A 16,755-nucleotide genomic window follows, 5' to 3' on the forward strand; every position below is an offset into this window, starting at 1 on the left:
GCGTTCCACCAGCATTTTGTGTGAGAGGCTATGATTTGTGGAGTTAATTCAGATGCTTTGTGCCAAAGAGAGGCAGAGAGAACTCTGAAAGACTTAAAAATAAGAAAGAGGATTTTAAAATTCAGACATTGCTGATTGGGAGCCAACTCAGAATATGATAGGCATGATTGACAGAGAACAAACAGCAGAGCTCTGAATGCTGAGACTACCAATTCACTGACCTCTATCAGTGTGAATACAAATGAATGCATTTATTCTTAGGTTAACATTAATACAGCAAAACTATTTTTCTAATGTTTTCAGTATGATCTGGGTTAGGTTTTTACCCAAGATATTCAATGTCGTTCGATTTGTAACCAATGAGGTCAGATGGAATAAGTGCCACACAATGGACTCTGACCTTCCAAAGGGATTATATGAAGTTCTGAGTAGATGAACAATGGCCATTGTCTTGCTTCTTTCATTCAGAGCAAAAGTATAACTTCTTGAAATGTAGTGGTCACTGCAGAGTACTACCTTCCCCCACACTATCTCCCTATTTTCCCTGCTGCAGGAAGGCAAAAACAAAATCACAACAGTGGGAAAGCACTGAAATTGGTTAACAGAAAAATGGCAAACATTCCTGTATCATGTCCAACTCACTGTAGATTATGTCCTGTGGCAAAGATTTGAGATAATGACCATGGTTCCCGTCTAAAAATTTTCTGAAATCACTGATGGCTTCTATACAGTTCCCTAGTTCTTTTTATTGCACTCTCACCCTGCATTAAATTAATTTTCAAAGGTGGAGTGTTCAGCCTGGTACCATCACTACTATATTTGTTAATGCTGCTTTGAAATTGAATCGGAACAGCATCTGCCAACTTGGAATAGCCTGGATCATTCCTCAAATCAAGGCATCTTGCATTTCGCAATGTCTATGCTTCTCACCTTGTAGTCAAATATGCAGCAAGAAATGTAATAATTCCAAGAGAAAACAACTATAATTGGGGCTTTCATACAAAATTAACAGGCTTGCCACATAATTTATCACCAGTCTGACATTCAGAGCTGTTGGAAGCACAAGGCTAAATAGCCTATAAAATAGCTTTCTGCAAATTGACGATATAGTCCCAGAATGCCTCATGATGTTAAGTTGATTTTAAGCTGAACTCTTAGGAATTCCTTTTGTTGAAGCTACTCCTGTGTTATTGCATAGTTAACTTGACTAGGCTTTGCCATGAGATTAGAGGGTCAGAGTGCTTAGAATGGGGTAGGAACTTTGAGACTCTATCAATATACTTCTGGAGAATAGTATAGTCAATTTGTGCAAGTTAGAAGTCGAGACAGAAGTATTTGATACTGTAGCACTAAAACAAAAGATGAATAAAATAATTCAGTGATGGCTGAGTGGCAGGACAGGAGGAATCCCAAATATACAAAGTTCGAGGTGGGCTGGAGTCAGCTCATGGAAGGCTTTGAACACAGGAAGATAATTGTAAATTGTACAACCAGAAAATTATAGAGTCAACATATTGGCATTTGTTTGTGTTTAACGGCTTAATTCAAAGAACTTATAAATATATATTTTTTAAATATGTCGATTATTTAAAGTTCACAAGCCCCATTTCAAACTCATAAGGAAATGTAACAAGAGAGGCTGGCCAACAATGTGCCAAACTAGTCACATTTGGAGGTAATGAAATTAAGGATGAAGTAATTAAATCAAGTTAGCATTGCTGAAGGGTTGCGTAGAGATGAATATAAAGGTTCCAAGGATGAGTAGCTGACAAGTGCCAACAGCAGCATAGGTATGGGAATGGAAGCAAAAGGGGAGATTTTCAATCCAGATAAAGCCACAGAATTGGAACAAAAATCAAGTCAATTTAAAAAGATAAAACACAAAAGATTTTGCAGATGCTGGAAATCCTGAGCAACACCTGACTTGCTGAGTTCCTCCCGCATTTTGTGCGTATTGCAAAGAGATAAACAATTGAAAGAACTAGAAAAAAATAGAAAGATGTGGCTAAATCCCGCTTACTGATTATTAATGGATTTGCTCACTGGCCCTACCTTTTGCAATGAGAATTTTTCTCAATTTCTAGGACAAAAATTTTAAATTCTCAGGTTAATGGAATAAAATACCCCTCTTGCTGACTATACTCTTCGTATATTAAATTAATTTGGAAAATTGTAACCCAGAAACTATGGAACTTTGTTCCTTAATTTTATAGCAACAATGTCAGTCAGAGAAATCACAAGACTTTATTGGCTGACAATGTCAGTATGGAAAATGCAGATATGACATTCCCTTGAAATGGTCTGCTGATGTGGTATTTACAAGAGCGAATGGCTTCTGACTTGAATACAAAATAGTTCTGTTCAAACAGGAAACAGAGCCAAAGATGTAAACAATTCATGGATACCAGAAAAAAAAAGCAACATATCACAAAGACAAACCTGAGGCTTACAGGTGACAGATAAAAGTTAATTAGGTTAAAAAGAAGCAACTCTTATTTGAAAGATCTATTGTACATAAGCTTGGAATTTCACCAAAAGATGCTGACACTTTTACTGAAGTGGAACCTTGGACACAATTCTATGCTCTTATCAGGTCAAGCCTGGACATGAAACACAATAAATTAGCAGTGTAAGCAGGCCATCAGTCTTTTCAAGCCTGCATCGCTATTTAATTTGATTATGGCCATCTATAGTGGCCTTACTCTTCTGTGCCATTTCCCTTTATCCCTCTGTTTCATGATCTTGCTCATTTTTATCCACCTCAACTTGAAATGCTTCTAATGCCCCTGTTTCCACCCTCTGCAAGAAGAAATTTCTCAATACTTCAGCTTTGAGTGACTAGCCCTCATCTTGTAGTTATGTCCCCTTGTTCAAGACAATCCACTACTGCAAACATCCCAACTTCTACACCGTAAAACTTGCATTTTTTGAACAAAGAGACTCATCGTTCTTCTAAATGAAAAGATATGCAGTATTCCAGGTAAGGCTTCATCAACATCTGTACCATTACAACAAAGCCTTACTTTTAATCTCCAACCCCTGGAAGGACAAAGTGCTATTTATCTTTTTAACTTCTTGGTCTTGTCTGTTACTTTTTTAACCTCCATGAACAAGTGCGCTTAAGCAAAACAATTTACCTTAAAGTCAGAAATTAACCTTCCTTTCATCATAATGATTATGGCTTCAGCATGGCAGGCCCCATCTACCTATTGTCTGTTAGTCAATTAATACTGGATATACATACAGATGAGAAACTAGGTAAAAACCTGATGAACTTACCAAACTGAGCCAATTAATGGAAACTGATTTTCAACCTAACTTTGGGGGATTTTATAAGCAGGACAGGTGCAGTTTAAGATTCTTTAAGTAGCTTTGAATGCCTTTATTTAAACATTATTTGAATATGGGAACAACACATGTAGGTTTAAAACTGATATTTAAACTAAATATAAAAGCCTAATTGCAAACAAGAGCAGGCCATTTGCACCCCATTGTTTTGGCATTCAATACGATCATAACAAATCTGTTATCAGCAGCATACTTCTGATTATGCTATAGATTCAACTACCTTGTCTTGCATGTAAAAACATTGAAAAAGTAAGAAGCTTTCAGTAAGTATGCAATATTGTCATCACGTAGATGTGTTCAATCATTGATACTGATACCGAGTATAGAAAATTATTTTAGTTAACTATTATGGCTGAAGAATTGCATGCTACGCAAATTAAACATGCTTCATATTATATCCTGAGGCTCTGTTTCTAAAACGTACCCCTTCTGTTTGCAGTATTAAGGGTTTAGTCAACCGATTTTCCCATTCATTTGGACGTGGTTCAGGTGTGGATTCCATGAAATTGCGTTTTAGCTCACTAATGCTAGCTTGATGTTTCAATAGATCCTCCTGGGTTTTATCAAGGTCCTAATTTCCGCACATGTGCACAACAAGAATGAGACAATAGATTAAAACTAAATTAGTATAAATGAGAAACACACAGGAACACCAAGGCTCACTGAAAAATAGGTTCTCAATTGAAACCAGTAGGCTAGATTTTTTGGGATAGTAATTAAATAGGTTGGAATTATTTACCGAGCAGCAACACCAAACAGCAGGTGCCCAAGACACCAAACTTGAAGAATTAGATGAAGGCTCTGAACAATTAGAAACAACCTGTTCCTAAGTGGATTCAATTTCAGATCAATTTATGTGGTTTTAGAATAATGATTAACTGTGAAACAGACTTGCCTTAAATTTTAGAAATATTTTCTTTTCCTATTATAAACTTAATGCAACCAATTAAAAACATTCAGTGAGACAAGGTGTAGAAAATGCACATTTAGCTCGATACCTGGAGTGGCTGATTTTAGTCAATACTATGCATATTATTGGGTAAAACAGCGAGATTTTACCAGATTATGCAAGAAACGTCAATTAGTTTTCTTTTGTACAGTATTCCTGGTTAGTAAATGTGTTCATTCATCCAAATATAACCACAATAAAATGCTTTCGATTCTACCTGGCGCTCAGTTTAGTCTCTTCTGCATGCTAAAATTCTAAATTAATCCTAGCACAGCCCAGAATTTGAGCAATGTGGCTTTGCAAAGAGCAGCACGCATTTCCATTCCCATGCACTGCATGCAATATTCACTGTGACAGCCTGCTTGTGAAAGGTCATTCAGTGCAACGCATCAGTCTGTCTAAATACTTTTATTTTATACCAACCTCCAACATTAAATTGCTATGTCTGATATAAATATTTTCTCCTCCTATGCTCAATGACTTATTCTGTGAAATTGAAAGGAGAAAAAATCCAACATAAAAATAAAATTAAATGTACATGCAAGCACTAAAACAGTGAAAATCAGAAAAAAGAACATTTTAGAATCAAAATCTACACCACCACATCCTATGTGGCACTCTAAAACATTCAAAACCAAAAACAAATGGGAAAAAGAATGAAAGAACTTAAGTTGCTTCAACCTTTAGTTGTTGAGGTGCTGTTTCATCCTGTTCTGTCTGCATGCATTCAGTAAGTCATAAAAAGAAAAAAATTAATCCGTTGCTTAAAAAGTGATAAATATATGCAAATAACAATCTTAAACACATTGCTTATTTCACCTGCCTCTAGTTGTAATACTTTTCTACCTTTCACCAACATCCATAAATGGATTAAACTGTATTTATTTCAATGCAAGAGGTCTGACAGATCAAGCCAATGGACTTAGATTGGAAAGCTATGTGTGACTACGATATTACAGCCATTACAGAAACATGGTTATGAGGGGACAGGTTAATACTCTGAGTTCAGGCAAGACAGAGGCAGGGGAAAAAGAGGAGGGGAGTAACATTTTTTATTAAGGAGAATGTCACAGTAGTAGTCAGAAGATGAATTAAGGCTCATCCAGTGAGGCTTTATGGTTGGAACCAAGAAATGATGAGGCACTACAAGGCAGTTACTTTACATCCATAATTGGAAAAAATAACAGAACCTGCTCTTGAGGTGCTAACTGCAGGACTAATCGAAATATATCAGGCAACATTTAAGGGAAAATCACATCTGACAAATTTGATGGAGCTCCTTGAGGTGTAACATAAAAGGTGAATAAAAGGGAACTAGTAAATATAACGTACTTGGAATCCCAGAAGTAATTTATAAAGATGCCACATAAACAGTTACTACACAAGAGTGCATGGGGTTGGGGATAATATACCAACATAGATAGGACACTGGCTAAACATCAGACAACAGTCATGATAAATAGGCCGTTTTTGGACTAGCAATCAGGAGCCTATTGGGTGCCAGGGATAAAAGCTTTGGCCTCCACTACTAGTCTTGACGACTTGAATGAAGGTATAATGTATTCCAAGAGTGTGGGAAATTAGTGTCAGTGTTGAAACTGAATCAGTTAAATACTTAGTGAATGGTACAGCAGACTTGAGGAGCCTCCTCTGATTTGTGATAGTGCTAATAAACTGTTTGAATTTGTAGAAATATCTACATATCATTTGCAAATTTACATCAATGTTGAAGGTTGAGGTCACAACAGATTTTATTTTGAAGGCAGCTATTTGGAAGTGACAGATTTACATAGAAATATAATACATCTAGACTGGTAATTTATACAGTATATTAGAAATGGACTTGACAAAAAAATTGTCGTCAACTCAGATGGCTTCAACATACCGAATCAACTTCCAAAACTGTCAGTCAAGCAGAGTATAGAGGTGGGAGGGCACAGATGAAAATGGAAATTCACAAAGAAAAATTTAACTCTAGCTGCTGACAGTAGCACCAACCCTATTCAGGATATTTGCAGCAGCAGGTGCATAAAAAGGGCCCAGAAGATTATCACAGACTCCAGCCACTCCAACCACAAACTGTTTCAACTGCTTCCATCTAACAAACTGTACTGCAGGAGTAAGGCCAGGACCAACAGGCTCTGGGACAGCTTCTTTCACCAGTCCATCAGATTCATCAATACACATTGATCTGATTGCATATCTGACTGCACATAACTGTTACACAAGTTCCACAAAATGCAGATCACTGGAAGAAACTTTTGCATCAGTTTTTCTCAATGAGTGATAAACATCCATTCAAGTGGGAGTTTAGTAAGAGGGGGAAAATGTTTACAGATCAAATAGTTTCCACATCAGGTTTGAAAGCTCTCCACTCCTAGCTTTAGTAGAAACAGACTAAATTCAGAGTACATTCAGAAACTATGAAATTAGGAGGAAAATTTTGTCATTAATGAAATGACAGAAATTGGTCAAAAATCAGACCCCAAAATACAAGATACAACATTGATTAAAAAATGGTCCTAACTTCCTGCACCCAAAAAAAAACCTTTCCCTTAACTATTTTTAATATCATATTAAAAAGGTTTGTTAAATGTTGCACATTAAGTGGCAAAATTACACACCTCCTCTTCCTCTGCTCTCTCACTCAGGTCATTGTCATACCAGCCATATAATGTAGTCGGCTTAGGTTCCAGGTAACAGAGAGACAAAGCAAGTGGAAGGGAAAGGACGAGCGATAACGGAACAGACTGGGATGTGGACAGAAGCAGCACAAAGATAAGGATGATGGAAGGAATTAGAGATGGAGATGTAATGGGGATGTACTTTTGAAAGCTTGGTGGAATCAAAGCAACATAGTTATCAGGGAGACTGGGGAAGCTGATGTACCCATCCTCATCAAGCAATGAAGGAAATTTGGGAAGAAGACATTTATATAGATTTAGAAATGCAGAACCCAATGCCTTTCTTACAGAACTGGATTTAATTTTGCTTTCTTTCTGATCCTGTACTGCAGGATTAGAGCATTGAGAAAGAGTGGTAAATACAGGAGCCAGATAATGTGTGGTTAGCCCAGGTTCATTCTTTGGAAGTGCTGTGCATAATCTGTCAGTAGAAGAAATAGACCCAGAAATACATTCTTGGTCTAATTCACCAGCTGAAAATGCACTATCTTCTGAAATGTCAGACAGAATATCTGTCTCTGGAATAGGAAAGAGATTAGAAGGGAGCGAATAGTTCGAATATGTAGGAGATGGTGGACAAATGTTGTGATACTAAATTAAACTCAAAGTGCATACATGTTCATATTCCAGAAAGAAGAGGGCAAAGGAAACAAAAAGAGAAATATTAGTCAGAGAGTCATACAAGGAAGTGTTGCACATTTCAAACGAATGAAGACCAACAATAGTCTTTACAAGATGAGTAGGGTAAACAACACAGGAAAAACAAGCAAAACAATTTGCACAATAATTAGTCATTATTCCTCCTGTGAACATATTCAATTTGAAATACAAAACACTAATAAATTATGTTTATGATTATTGAACTTTCTCTCCCCCCCAGCAAACCTATTTGGTTAAATTTATAAGCCACGGGTCTTATTTCATTACTGAATTATAATAGTAGCTATTACTACCTTAACTAATATAAAGCACGCTCTGACAATACATTTTTCAATATTTAGTAAACTCTATAAACCTGTGCACCTGGACACTGAACTAAAGTGTTTCCTTTTACTTTCAACATTTATAGTGGCATAATTGTCACTCCATTCAATTAGTTACTAATTCAAAAGATAACATTTTTATCATCATCATTATGTGTCTTGTCGTATGACCATGATTGTTCTTGGCAAATTCTGCAGAAGTGGTTTGCCATTGACTTTTTCCGGGCAGTGTCTTTATAAGATGGGTGACGCCAGCCATCTTATACACAGAGCTGAACATCTCTTCTGCAATACTTTCAATGCAATGCTTTGTTTTTTTCAATTATTTGTGAATGACTAGTCATTCATTACCTTACTAATTAATCCTTGTGATTTCTTCTAGCTTCGCCAGCAAACCCCTTCAAAACACTGCAGCTTTCTTATTTTGAGTAGCTATACTTAGTGCATTAAATTTCCTGAATAAATATTATTTAGTATAGTTGGAAAACAAGCAGGCTTTGAGGATTAAAATCAATGAGGGAGCAAGAACACTTCAAGACTGCTTCAGGTTACTTATTTAAAGAATAATAAAGAGATATTTTATATGTACATTATTTATCACTGATCATGATACTGGAACAAGTAGCAATCCAATGAGATTGCTCATTACTCATATTTAATCAAGAAAGCCCTCACTTCTTTCCTAATCTATGCATTCCAGTTAGTTACAATTCTAAAACTGATTTCTTAATGAATTTTACATGTTAATTGCCCTCCTCCAAGAATAAGAAGTCATCTTGACATGTTACATTCCTTAATGTCTCATGGATGCATGCTTCAATGACACTATGAATCATGACCTTTTGTCTTACTTATCTTCCTGATTAATGTACTTGCACATTGTGGAGACACTGTGGACTGACAACTTCACTTTGAATAAAGAAAACCTGCTTTTAAGCCTCTCATTAAACTTGTCCAATGCAGTGGTAAATTATTTGGAAGATAGGAGGAGACAGGAGTTCTGTACTATATCCATGTCTGGTATTATATTCTCAATTGTAAACAATGAATATTGCTCCCAAAAATGAAAAACTATAAAAATATCGTACCTTTGCTTCCACAGATACTTGCAGCTGTGAAGGTTTCAAATCAGTGGTTACATCTTTCAGTGCCAACTCTTTTTCTACTTCTGTTTTATCAACAGCAGCTGCTGTTGCAGTGTCCTCTGCTGTTGAATCTAGACATGACGATTCCTGCTGGAGACCCACTTCATTAATGCCACCTACTGGAGCTGTTAGAAAAAGAGAATTTCTGTTAGATTACAAAGTTCAATAAATTCTCATAACATATCAAATACAGAGGCTTGATGAAAACACATTATTCCTGCTCTGAAAATCATATCTGAGAAATTAACCATATAACAATTGCAGCATGGAAACAGGCCATCTCAGCCCTTCTAGTCCGCGCCGAATGCTTACTCTCACCTAGTCCCATCTACCTGCACTCAGCCCATAACCCTCCATTCCTTTCCTGTCCATATTACCTATCCAATTTTTTTTTAAATAGCAAAACTGAACCTGCCTCTACCACTTCTACTGGAAGCTCGTTCCACACAGCTACCACTCTGAGTAAGAAGTTCCCCCTCATGTTAAACTTTTGCCCCTTAACTCTCAACTCATGTCCTCTTGTTTGAATCTCCCCTACTCTCAATGGAAAAAGCCTATCCATGCCAACTCTATCTATCCCCCTCATAATTTTAAATACCTCTATCAAGTTCCCCCCTCAACCTTTTACGCTCCAAAGAATAAAGACCTAATTTGTTCAACCTTTCTCTGTAACTTAGGTGCTGAAACCTAAGTAACATTCTAGTAAATCTCCTCTGTACTCTCTCTATTTTGTTGACATCTTTCCTATAATTCGGTGACCAAAACTGTACACAATACTTTCTAATATCAGGAAAGATGTTACCAGATCTATAATTCAACAAAGTGGAAAAAAAAGGATCACTGTTACGTTGGAATTTATCGCAAATCAGTAGAAAGATGTGACACAGGATTGGTAGATATTGAATCCTTGTGAGTTGAGTAAAGAAACTGCAAGGGTAGAAGGACCCTGATGACAGTTGGAGTGCCTATAAAAAGTATTCATCTCCTTGGAAGTTTTCATGTTTTATTGTTTTACCACATTGAATCACAGTGGATTTAATTTGGCTTTTTTGACAATGATCAACAGAAAAAGACTATTCATGTCAAAGTGAAAACATATCTCTACAAAGTGATCTAAATTAAATCCCTTTTGCAGCTTCATTTGTGCAATAAAGATTGATCAGATTTAAGCAACACTCGGATAGATCTATGGATGGAAAGGGCCTGGAGGAACATGGACCAAACGCAAATCATTAGGACAAGCAACAACATGGATGGCATAGATTGGTTGGGCCACAGTGCCTGTATCCATGCTGTATTGCTCTCGTGGCTTCTATGAGAAAAAGCAATGTTAGTAGATGGTGGAGAAATATATACAGGTACTGAAGTAGCAGCATCTGTTTCAATTTAGTTGAATTCAGTCCCTCCAAAAAAGACAGTCTGGAAGAATGTTAAGACAATGATTCAAAAGTCATGGTAACCTGAAAAGTCTTGCTGCTGTGAAATTCTGATAGTGGTGTTTTTGATTCCTAACTTCATCTCAAATTGTGACTAATTAAATCATAACTACTAAAGCTCTGGGGAAAAATATTAACTGAATTGTAGTTTCTCCGTTATCTGAAAATACTTAAATTTAAGAGACTTTGTGAATTTGTTAACAGAAAATACTCTACATTTTCCAAGAAAGGATCATTCTGCGCCTACCTCCATCAAGGCTTCTGGACATTCGTTTACTTGAAGTACGTTCAAAATACGGTGCAGGTCTGTCAATAAGAATGCTTGCCTCCCGCGTTTGAGCCTGGGTGCGCCCACTGTAGCGGAACTTGGAACCTAAAGTCAGGAACTTGCTTTTTGGGGTTTGCTCGGGAGACAGCAACCTGGAAAGAATGATTGCAAAAGTCCAAAGTTGAAAGTAAGTGAACATACAGAGTTACATTTTGAAGTATTTCAAACCTAGTAAACAACTATTAAACAGCTCAGAGACAAAGATGCTATTTGATCATAAACATTGAGTACTTTTTTTTTTAAAACAGACTGCATTTTCACCATTTAAATATTGTGTAAATATTTGAGTGAAATTCTTCTCATACAAGCTTCTTACCAAAGAGAATATTTCATACCATTGCTCTTTCCTCTTTTATAATGTATATTGAGGCAGTCCGTCATAAGTCATGTACTTAAAAATATTATAGAAACATAAGAACATTAGAAATAGGAGCAGGAGTAGGTCATCCGGCCCATGGAGTCTGCCCTGCCATTCAATAAGATCATGGCTAATCTGTTCGTAAAGTCAGCTCCATCTACCTGCCTTTTCCCCATAACCCTTAATTCCCCTACTATGTAAGAATCTATCTAACTGTATCTTAAATATATTTAATGAAGAAGCCTCAACGGCTTCCCTGGGCAGAGAATTCCACAGATTCATTACACTCTGGGAAAAACAGGTTCTTCTCATCATAAATACAAAATAATCTGCAGATGCTGGGGTCAAAACAACACTCACAACACGCTGGAGGAACTCAACAGGTCGGGCAGCATCCGTGGAAAAGATGTCGACGTTTCGGGCCGGAACCCTTCATCAGGACTGTAGGGGAAAGGGGCAGAGGCTCTATAAAGAAGGTGGGGGGAGGGTGGGAAGGAGAAGGCTGGTAGGTTCCAGGTGAAAAACCAATAAGGGGAAAGATAAAGGGGTGGGGGAAGGGAGGCAGGGAGGTGATAGGCAGGAAAGGTGAAGAAAGAATAGGGGAAAACACAATGGGTAGTAGAAGGAGGCGGAACCAAGAGGGAGGTGATAGGCAGCTGGGGGAGGGGGCAGAGTAACATAGGGATAGGGGAAGGGAGGGGGAGGGAATTACCGGAAGTTGGAGAATTCTATGTTCATACCAAGGGGCTGGAGACTACCTAGACGGTATATGAGGTGTTGCTCCTCCAACCTGAGTTTAGCCTCATCATGGCAGTAGAGGAGGCCATGTATCAACATATCTGAATGGGAGTGGGGGAGTGGGAAGCAGAGTTGAAGTGGGTGGCTACTGGGAGATCCTGCCTGTTTTGGTGGACAGTGGAGGTGCTCGACGAAGCGGTCCCCCAATCTGCGTCGGGTTTCATCGATGTAGAGGAGGCCGCACCGGGAGCAGCGGATGCAATAGATGACCCCAACAGATTCGCAAGTGAAGTGTTGCCTAACCAATGTAGAGGAGGCCGTACTATGATATAGAGGATGTCCAACCCCTATACACCTCCATTCCCCATGAAGAAGGCCTCAAAACCCTCCGCTACTTTCTGGATAATAGACCTCACCAGTTCCCCACCACCACTACCCTCCTCCGGTTGGCGGAACTGGTTCTCACACTCAATAACTTCTTTTTTGGCTCTTCCCATTTTCTTCAGACCAAGGGTGTAGCTATGGGAACTCGCATGGGCCCTAGTTATGCCTGCCTCTTCGTTGGTTATGTGGAACAGTCTGTGCTCCAAACCTATTCTGGTACTGCTTCCCAACTTTTCCTTCGGTACATTGATGACTACATTGGTGCTGCTTCCTGCACCCATGCTGAGCTTGTCAATTTCATCGACTTTACTTCCAACTTCCACCCAGCCCTCAAATTCACTTGGTCATCTTGGACACTTCTCTCCCCTTTCTCGATCTCTCGGTCTCCATCTCTGGAGACAGACTGTCCACTGACATCTTCTACAAGCCCACTGACCTCAACTATACCTCTTCCCACCCCGCCACATGCAAAAATGCTATTCCCTATTCCCAGTTCCTCTGTCTCCGCCACATCTGCTCTGAGGATGAGGCTTTCCATTCCAGGACATCTCAAGTGTCCTCTTTCTTTAAGGATCGTGGTTTCCCTTCTGCTGTCATCAATGATGCCCTCACCCGCATCTCCTCCATTTCCCGCACTTCGGCTCTCACCCCATCTTCCCGCCACCACAACAGGAACAGAGTTCCCCTTGTCCTCACCTACCACCACACTAGCCTCCGGATCCAACACATTATCCTCCGCAACTTCCGCCACCTTCAACAGGACCCCACCACTAAGCACATCTTTCCCTCTCCATCCCTCTCTGCTTTCTGCAGGGATTGGTCCCTCTGCAGCTCCCTGGTCCACACGTCCCTCCCCACGGATCTCCCACCTGGGCCTTATCCCTGTAAGAGCAAGTGCTATACCTGTCCCTACACCTCCTCTCTTGCCACCATTCAGGGCCCCAAACAGTACTTCCAAGTAAGGCAACACTTCACTTGTGAGTCTGTTGGGGTCATCTATTGCATCCGGTGCTCCCGGTGCGGCCTCCTCTACATCGGTGAAACCCGACACAGATTGGGGGACCACTTCGTCGAGCACCTCCGCTCCATCCGCCAAAACAGACAGGATCTCCCAGTAGCCACCCACTACAACTCTGCTTCCCACTCCCATTCAGATAAGTCAATACATGGCCTCCTCTACTGCCATGATGAGGCTAAACTCAGGTTTGAGGAGCAACACCTCATATACCGTCTAGGTAGTCCTAAATCTTCTCCCCTGAATCTTGAGGCAATGTCCCTAGTTCTAGTCTCACCTACCAATGGAAACAACTTTCCTACTTCTATCTTATCTATCCCTTTCAAAATTTTGTATGCTTCGAGAAGATCCCCTCTCATTCTTCTGAACTCCAGAGAGTATAGTCCCAGGCGACTCAATCTCTCCTCATAGGTTAACCCCTTCATCTCTAGAATCAACCTGGTGAACCTCCTCTGCACTGCCTCCAAAGCCAGCAATACCCTTTCTCAAGTATGGTGACCAGAACTGCACACAATACTCCAGGTGTGGCCTCACCAGTACCCTGTATAGTTGCAGCATGACCTCCCTGCTCTTGAATTCAATCCTTCAGCAATGAAGGCCAATATTCCGTTTGCCGTCTTAATAACCTGTTGTACCTGCAAACCAACATTTTGCGATTCATGCACAAACACTCCCAAGTCCCTCTGCACAACAGCATGCTGCAATCTTTCACTATTTAAATAATAACCTGCTCTTCTATTACTCCTTCCAAAGTGGATGATCTTGCATTTACCAATGTTGTATTCCATCTGATAGACCTTGGCCCACTCACTTAACCTATCTATATCCCTCTGCAGACTCTCCACATCCTCTGTACAATTTGCTTTTCCACTCAGTTTAGTGTCATCAGCAAATTTTACTATGCTACACTCAGTCCCCTCTTCCAAATCATCAATGTAAATGGTAAAAAGCTGTGGGCCCAGCACCGACCCCTGCAGCACCCCACTCACCACTGACTGCCAACCAGAGAAACACCCATTTATACCAACTCTGTCTTCTACTGGTTAACCAATCCACTATCCATTGCAATACACTTCCTCCGACTCCATGCATCCGTATCTTATTTATCAGTCTCTTGTGCGTGCCTTATCAAACGTCTTCTGGAAATCCAAGTATACGACATCCACCTTTTCCCCTCTATCCACTGCACTCATTATGTCCTCAAAGAACTCCAGTCAGTTTATCAAACAGGACCTGCCCTTTCTGAATCCATGCTGTGTCTGTCTAATGGAACCACTCTTTTCTAAATGTTTCGCTATTTCTTCCTAATAACAGCTTCAAGCATTTTCCTGACTACAGATGTTAAGCTAACTGGCCTATAGTTGCCCGTCATTTGCCTACATCCTTTTTCAAAAAGTGGTGTGACATTTGCTGTCTTCCAATCTGCCGGGACATGTCCAGAGTCTAGAGAGTTTTAGTAAATGATTACCAATGCATCTACTATAATCTCCGCCAATTCCCTCAGCACCCTGGGATGCATCCCATCAGGACCAGGGGCTTATCTACCTTCAGGCCCTCTAGTTTGCTCATCACTATCTCTTTAGTGACAATGATTTTATCGAGGTTCTCACCTTCCATTTCATCCACAACATAATTCTTTGGCATATTAGACGTGTCCTCCACCGCGAAGACCGACACAAAATAGTCATTCAATGCCTCAGCCATTTCCTTATCACCCACTATCAATTTCCTTTCTCGTCTTTCAAGGGACCTACGTTGACTTTAGCCACCCTCTTTCGCTTTATATATTTATAAAAACTTTTGCTATCTTTTTATATTTTGTGCTAATTTACTTTCATACTCTATCTTCCCTTTCCTTATTTCTTGTTTAGTTGTTCTTTGTTGCTTTTTAAAGTTTTCCCAATCCTCCAGTCTCCCACTACCCTTTGCGAATTTGTACACTAGCTTTTAATTTGATAGTATCTTTTATTTCCTTAGTTATCCAAGGCTAGCTCTCCCCACACTTACTGTCTTTACTTTTGCCTGGAATATACTTTTGTTGAGCACCGTGAAAAATTCTTTGAAAGTACTCCACTGTTCCTCAACTGTCCTACAAAATAGCCTGTGCTCCCAATCCACACTAGCCAACTCCTCCCTCATCCCATTGTAGTCTCCCTTGTTCAAGCATAATACACTAATTTTAGATCTAACTATTTCACCCTCCATCTGTATGCGAAATTCAATCATACTATGATCACTCTTTCCAAGAGGATCCCTGACTACAAGATCGTTAATCTTACCTGTCTCATTGCACAGGACTAGATCTAAGATAGCATTTTCCCTTGTAGGTTCACTAACATGCTGCTCAAGAAAGCCATCATGGATGCATTCTATGAAGTCCTCCTCAAGACTTCCTTGACCAACCTGATTTACCTAATCTATGTGGAAGTTAAAATCCCCCATGACAACTGCTTTTCCGTTCTTACAAGCCTCAGTTATTTCTTGGTTAATCGCCTCTGACACTGCAATATTTTTATTAGATGGCCTATAGACAACTCCCACCAGTGATTTTTTCCCTGTACTATTCTTAATCTCTACCCAGATGGACTCAACATTCTGCTCCGTAGATCTCATATCGTCTCTCACAATCGCCCTGATCTCATCCTTAATTAAGAGCACCACCCCACCCCCTTCGCCTTCCTACCCATCTTTCCGTATTACCTGATACCCTTGGATATTTAATTCCCAGTCATCTCCACCTTGCAACCAGGTTTCTGTAATGTCCACTAAATCATATGCCTTGGTACTGACCTGTGCCACAAGTTCACTAACTTTGTTACTAATACTACGGGCATTTAGATAAAGTGCCCTTATACTCATTGTCCTTTTAGAGTCTAGTGACCTATGCAATTTTTGTTTTTCACTTTTATGCACTCTACTCTTACTTTTTTCTTCACTAACTCTAGCTTTGGTCTCTGCATCACTTCCCTCTTCTTTTGTGTGGGTTCCCATCCCCCCCCTGCCATATTAGTTTAAAATCTCCCCAACAGCACTAGCAAACAATCTCCCTAGGACATTGATCCCGGCCCTGCCCAGATGTAGACCATCCGGATGGTACTGGTCCCACCTCCCCCAGAAGCGGTTCCAATGCCCCAAGAATCTGAAACCCTCCCTCCTACACCACCGCTCCAGCCACATATCCATTCTAGCTACCCTGCTATTCCAACTCTGGCTAGCACATGGCACCGGGAATAATCCTGAGATTATTACCTTCGAGGTACTACTCTTTAATTTATCTCCTAGCTTCCTAAATTCAGCTTGTAGGACCTCATCCCGCTTTCTTCCTATATTGTTAGGAACCACGACAGCTGGCTACTCACCCGCCCCTTTCAGAATGCCCTGCAGCCT

General features: G+C 39.8%; 1 protein-coding gene across 12 annotated transcripts in view; it reads right to left on the minus strand.

Moving 5' to 3' along the window:
• Positions 1-16,755, minus strand: part of epb41l2 (erythrocyte membrane protein band 4.1 like 2) — a 195,604-nt gene that overhangs the window by 24,476 nt on the left and 154,373 nt on the right. For 5 of the 12 annotated variants that reach the window (XM_063034592.1, XM_063034622.1, XM_063034651.1 and 2 more), the window contains 5 exons: positions 10,793-10,965; positions 9,053-9,234; positions 4,979-5,014; positions 4,721-4,783; positions 3,773-3,919 (listed from right to left, as the gene is read on the minus strand). In XM_063034592.1, the coding sequence (XP_062890662.1) occupies positions 3,773-3,919; positions 4,721-4,783; positions 4,979-5,014; positions 9,053-9,234; positions 10,793-10,965 (601 nt within the window). The remainder of the gene's footprint in view (positions 1-3,772; positions 3,920-4,720; positions 4,784-4,978; positions 5,015-9,052; positions 9,235-10,792; positions 10,966-16,755) is intronic. The other 7 variants (XM_063034657.1, XM_063034648.1, XM_063034639.1 and 4 more) reach the window with 5 other exon arrangements.

The sequence above is a fragment of the Mobula hypostoma genome, chromosome 2, assembly GCF_963921235.1.
Source record: "Mobula hypostoma chromosome 2, sMobHyp1.1, whole genome shotgun sequence".
Taxonomy (NCBI): Eukaryota; Metazoa; Chordata; class Chondrichthyes; order Myliobatiformes; family Myliobatidae; genus Mobula; species Mobula hypostoma.